At 42.0% G+C, this 6,000-nt stretch overlaps 1 protein-coding gene across 1 annotated transcript in view; it reads left to right on the top strand.

Moving 5' to 3' along the window:
* Window positions 1-4,253: 4,253 nt before the first annotated feature.
* The window catches only part of ift57 (intraflagellar transport 57 homolog (Chlamydomonas)), a 46,455-nt gene continuing 44,708 nt past the window's right edge, over window positions 4,254-6,000 (top strand). The window contains exon 1 of the mRNA XM_028790895.2: window positions 4,254-4,703. Within this exon, the coding sequence (XP_028646728.1) occupies window positions 4,549-4,703 (155 nt within the window). The 5' untranslated portion in view covers window positions 4,254-4,548. The remainder of the gene's footprint in view (window positions 4,704-6,000) is intronic.

The raw sequence follows: 6,000 nt of genomic DNA, 5'->3' as shown, positions 1-6,000 counted from the left end.
TACAGTATAAAGCTATTCAAAGTTCACCCTTGCACATAAAACTAGTATATTCACTTAATAAGTATAAGAGTAGGTAGATAGATAGATAGATAGATACTTTATTAATCCCAAGGGGAAATTCACATTCTCCAGCAGCAGCATACAGATACAAAAAACAATATTAAATTAAAGATTGATAATAATGCACGTAAAAACAGACAATAACTTTGTATAATGTTAACGTTTACCCCCCCGGGTAGAATTGAAGAGTCGCATAGTTTGATGGAGGAATGATCTCCTCGGTCTGTCAGTGGAGCAGGACGGTGACAGCAGTCTGTCGCTGAAGCTGCTCCTCTGTCTGGAGATGATCCTGTTCAGTGGATGCAGTGGATTCTCCATAATTGATAGGAGTCTGCTCAGCGCCCGTCGCTCTGCCACAGATGTCAAACTGTCCAGCTCCATGCCAACAATAGAGCCTGCCTTCCTCACCAGTTTGTCCAGGCGTGAGATGTCCCTTCTTCTTAATGCTGCCTCCCCAGCACACCACCGCGTAGAAGAGGGCGCTCGCCACAACCGTCTGATAGAACATCTGCAGCATCTTATTGCAGATGTTGAAGGACGCCAGCCTTCTAAGGAAGTATAGTCGGCTCTGTCCTCTCTTGCACAGAGCATCAGTATTGGCAGTCCAGTCCAAATTATCATCCAGCTGCACTCCCAGGTATTTATAGGTCTTCACCCTCTGCACACAGTCACCTCTGATGATCACGTGGTCCATGAGGGGCCTGGTCCTCCTAAAATCCACCACCAGCTCCTTGGTTTTGCTGGTGTTCAGGTGTAGGTGGTTTGAGTCGCACCATTTAACAAAGTCCTTGATGAGGTTTCTATACTCCTCCTCCTGCCCACTCCTGATGCAGCCCACGATAGCAGTGTCATCAGCGAACTTTTGTACGTGGCATGACTCCGAGTTGTATTGGAAGTCCGATGTATATAGGCTGAACAGGACCGGAGAAAGTACAGTCCACTGCGGCGCTTCTGTGTTGCTGACCACAATGTCAGACGTGCAGTTCCCAAGACGCACATACTGAGAAGGACAAGACAATGATAAAGAGTTGGGGTTCCAGCCTGGTGAAAATAATTGACAGTTTGTTTATAAATTTTCTTCCACCACGGTGGGCTAAGAAGCGCCTCTGGGGGTCTATTGTGCCCACAACTGTCAGGCATTTCAGTGCTTCATCTCGGGACACTTGTTAAGTTTATTTTGAAACTTTTTGAAATTTTGAAGGCAAAACCCTGGACCCTGCAATGATTGAGACATGTAATCATCAGACTTTAACACCAAGTCAATGATGCTTCAGGGATGTCAGTCTGTCCAGTTAGGCAGCATAAGTGACTGGGAATAAGCTTCACCTGCTTTGGTGACAATGAAAGTGAACCGCCACCAAATTTGACAGTAGGTAGCAGGTGTTTTTCTTCGAATGTGGTGTTCTTCTTCCGCCATGCAAAGCTCTTTTTGTTCTGACCAAATAACTGAAGGAAGCACAACTTGTAATTGACCACCTTAAATACCTTTATATCTCATGATTGGACACACCTGTCTATGAAGTTCAAGGCTTAACGAGCTCATCCAACCAAGTAATCAGCATTGAGCAGTGACAGGCATTCAAATCAGCATAATGACAAGGGGACCCACATTTGTGCACAGCCAGTTTTTCACATTTGATTTCATTTCATACAACTAAATACTGCGTCACTCAAAATCTTTGTTCGGAAAACACCGCAGTACTCAGATAGATAGATAGATAGATAGATACTTTATTAATCCCAATGGGAAATTCACATTATCCAGCAGCAGTATACTGATACAATAAATAATATTAAATTAAAGATTGATAATAATAATAATGCAGGTGAAAAACAGACAGATGTTCCTTGGAAATGAAAGACAGACCACTGTTATCTTTTTTGTTGAAAGGAGAGTAAATTATTATGCAGGCTGAGAGGGGTTCCCAAGCTTTTTCATATGACTATATGTGCTGCCAAACTTAGAGAGCACTCGAGCAGCTTGGGTACGGAGCTGGGGCATTGTGTCAGGGATATAACATGGAAACTGTGCAGTGCCCACAGCGTCATACTTTGACTTCAGCGAGTTCAATCAGCTCCATTTGGAGGTTAGTTGGTGCGTTTTCCACGTCAACTGCAAATGGATTACTAAGCAGTTCAAACCTACCATGAGGTCACTAATGAATGTCAACAGAGGAGGGGGTGTTTGTGGGAACTGATTGACATGCCAACACACGAGCAGAGCATTCTGGGATTTGTAGTATTAGTGGTGCATGTGCTATCTACTGGCCGGCCAGCTCTAGTAGACATTTGATGTTTTCTCGCGGGCCAAATATAATCACACTGCGGGCCAGAGTTTGACATCTATGCTTTACAGCCTTAAATGAAAACACTCAAACCAATATTTTTTCCACCTTTAATTAATCAATGCAACCTTTAACATCCAAGTGAAAGATATCACAGCTACAGTTCAGAAGAATTATAAAAAATAAAAAAACAAGAAATCCTGAGATTAATAAAGGATCCCCCCGCCCTAAATTCCATCAGTTGTCAGTGGCCACCATTTCCATTGCAGTTACTGGCTTCCTTCCACCTGTGATCAGTAGTAATGAATGTGATTAGTGAAGCTGTTCCTGGAGCATTCATTCCCTTGCTTGTTAGTGCCACTGACAGCAAACAACTGACTATGGGTGGTCAACCACTTTCAAAAGATCTCAGGGATCTCAGAGTTGTGGACAGACATAAGGCAGGAGAAGGAGATGAAAAAATCTCAAAGGCTTTATCAATCCCAAGGAGTCCAGTAAAGTCCATAATAAAGAAGTGGCAAGTGTTTGGTACTACTAGGACCCTCCCTGGATCTGGCCGTCCCTCCAAACTGGATGGAAGAGCAAGGAGGAAATTGGTAAAAGAGGCTACCAAGAGGCCAATGGCCACTTTGAAGGAGTTACAGGATTTGATGGCACAGAGAGGTCATTAATGGTGTGCATGTGACAACAATTTTCCAAGCGCTCCACCATTGCGGCTTGTTCGAGAGGGTCACAAGGAAACAGCCACTTCTCAAGAAAGGCCACATTAAGGCTCATTTGAGCTTTGCCAGAATGTACCTTGAAGATTCTGATGCCAAGTGGAAAAAGGTCTTCTGGTCAGATGAGACCAAAACCAAACTATTTAGCTTCAAAACCCCTGCCCGGGGTTTGTTTCCGGCCTTGCTGGGATTGGCTCCAGCAGATCCCCGTGACCCTGTAGTTAGGATATTGCAATATAGGATATATAGGGTAATGGATGGATTGATAAAATGGAAACATCATCCAAATATGCCACACATTTTGCCCCCTCCCCAATAGTTCCTGGCTTTCTTCCGTTCTAATGTTTTCCAAAACTCATATAAAAATCACTGCTCACACTGGGCACCCTTGTCAGACCCCTCTCAGAATCTGAATTTTTATGTGTTTTTGTTTTTTGTCAGGTGCCCATTCAATATTACGCTATTAAGAGATATTGTTACAGATTTCTTTTATCCACCTTATGATCTTTACAAATAAGGACATTTTTTTCTCGCATTTTCCATATATATTCGTGTTTTAGCCGATCAAAGTTTAATGGGGCGATTGGCATATTTCTTTCTTTGCTATATTGGATTATATCTCTTATTAGAGTCAAACTGGCTGTTATTTTCCTTTTTGGGATTATACATATCTGGTCTGTGTTTATTAGACTTTCAATCGCCTTTTTAATTCTAATGGCTACAACCAGTGCCAGTGCTACGTTATTTTACCCCGTAGGCAAAGTTTAATTACTGCGCCCACCGACTGTTCGGTAGGTTACCCTTGCGGCTGGGTTTTTGACTCCCCCTATGATCAGCGCCCGAGGCGAATACTGCTATGTTGTGTTATTAATTTTGGACAGTAGATGGCACTGTACAAAAATGATATATAAAGAACTGGGAACGGGATGGGAAAAGAGTTCCTAGAGGGAGAGTCTTGCTGTAAGAAAGAAGGTATTTGGAAATTACAGCCTGGAGATTTCTTTATGTACTGATCGATACAACAAATACCAGATCGGGTAGCGACAAACCCTACAACGTGTAGTCTTGACAGCGAGACTGAGCCCCCGCTCCGCGGCCAAATGGGTGGGCACATTTCATGAAATCAGCTTCGTTTAAAATGCAGCAGCTTTACGTCATTAGGGGGTGTGGCTTATCACACGCGTCCGCTGGTTTCCATGGCAGTGACAACTTCCCGGTAGCTGTGCAGTGAACCTTCTGCCGTCTGGCTGAACTTATTTTCTCAGTGCTTGAGTTATTTTTTACTTGACATATTAATTAACGTGTTTTTTTTTTCCCTAAGCATCAATTCACTTGTTTTCCTATCGATTTCTAACGCGTTGCCATTTCAAACTCGATGTTGCTTCCTAACAACGTGACGCTTCGTCGTACACAAACCGCCGCGCGCTCTGTAAGAAAAGTCGGCAAATCACGGTGCCTTCTCCCCGGCCTCCCCTGATACTGCCATGTCAGAGGAAAACCGAAGAGTCGAAGAGGACGACCGCGGTCCGGGGTCCTCCTATCAGATGTTCGTCGTCATGGAGGACTTGCTGGATAAATTAAAGCTGCTGAACTACGAGGAGGAGGTGCTCCGGAAAAACAACATGAAGAGTCTGTCGAGGTGAGGCTGACGGACGTACACAGACGTGGGGGTTTGGGGGGGGACGGGACTTTTGGCTATCTAGGAACTGCGTTAATGTAAAAATTCAACTTGTTTCTGCCTGCGCGGCTTTATTAAGTTAATTCTCACTACAGTAAAATCATCGGGCATGCGTGAGGTCGAACAGTTAACTACGCAGACTGTTCGTAATGTAATTGGTTGGTATTCGGTGTTGAGTGCTGTGATTGGTTCGGCTGAAGCGTTGATTGCAGTGATTGGCTAATGTGTGGTGTTGATTGCTGTGGTTGGTTAGCATGTGTGAGTGGTTAGCATTTGAGGTTGAGTGGTGTGATTAATAATAATAATAATTCATTACATTTATATAGCGCTTTTCTCAATACTCAAAGCGCTATCCACACAGGGAGGAACCGAAAAACAACAACAATAATAACAAAACGTATTTATAATGAGACTTTCTTAACTAAAAAGCGCTACAAAGCATAAGAAAAGACAAATTAAGCAGTAAATAACAAAATGAACAAAACAATTTGTAACAGAGTAATATGTACACACAAAGTAGGAGAATCAACGGAATAAAACACACAACAATGATGTAAACAAAAGTTCAAATAAAATGAAAGCCAGCCAAAAACTGTTAAAATCATCAAAAGCGATATCAGATAAATGTTTCTCCAGATGTTTCTGGCAGGGAATTCCAAAGCTGAGTAGAAAATGCTGTCACCCTCATAGGTGGAAGTTCTTGGTTTCCATTTGGTGTCGGGTAGTTTGTGGTTTGGCTGTGATTGGTTAGCATTCGAGACACTTTACTGATCCGATTCTTTTGAACTACCCGTGTAAATGAATCGATTCTTTTGATGCATTTATAGGCTTGAGTGGGTCTGGGAAGTTTGGGGGAATGGGGTTAATCACAAATATATAATTTAATAATCCATATTTGTTTTAATATATTTTATATGTATTTGTGTATAGAAATATATAAATATGTAATTGTTATGCATATTGTTGTACCTTGCAATTCAGATGAACTGTTTTCAGAGGTGCTACTGGAGTTAGAGGTTTCTCTAATAACCAATTAACATCTCTACATGCCGGGTTAGAGAATAAGCTAAGGAAGTTGATATTTAGGACACTGAAGGAATGGCTGTTGAAAATAGGGCTTTACATTCATAAGTTGTTCATATAACGAGATATCCATTAGAAACACTAATGTTTCGGCTATACTGTATTTTTAAATCATTTTAATTATATTATGAAGAAAAAGGTATCAGTTTCTATCAAACACTTAACATTTTCTAGG

The sequence above is a fragment of the Erpetoichthys calabaricus genome, chromosome 6, assembly GCF_900747795.2.
Source record: "Erpetoichthys calabaricus chromosome 6, fErpCal1.3, whole genome shotgun sequence".
Lineage (NCBI taxonomy): Eukaryota > Metazoa > Chordata > Cladistia > Polypteriformes > Polypteridae > Erpetoichthys > Erpetoichthys calabaricus.
The sequence above is the reverse complement of the archived record's forward strand: the minus strand, read 5'-3'. Positions and strand labels throughout refer to the sequence as shown.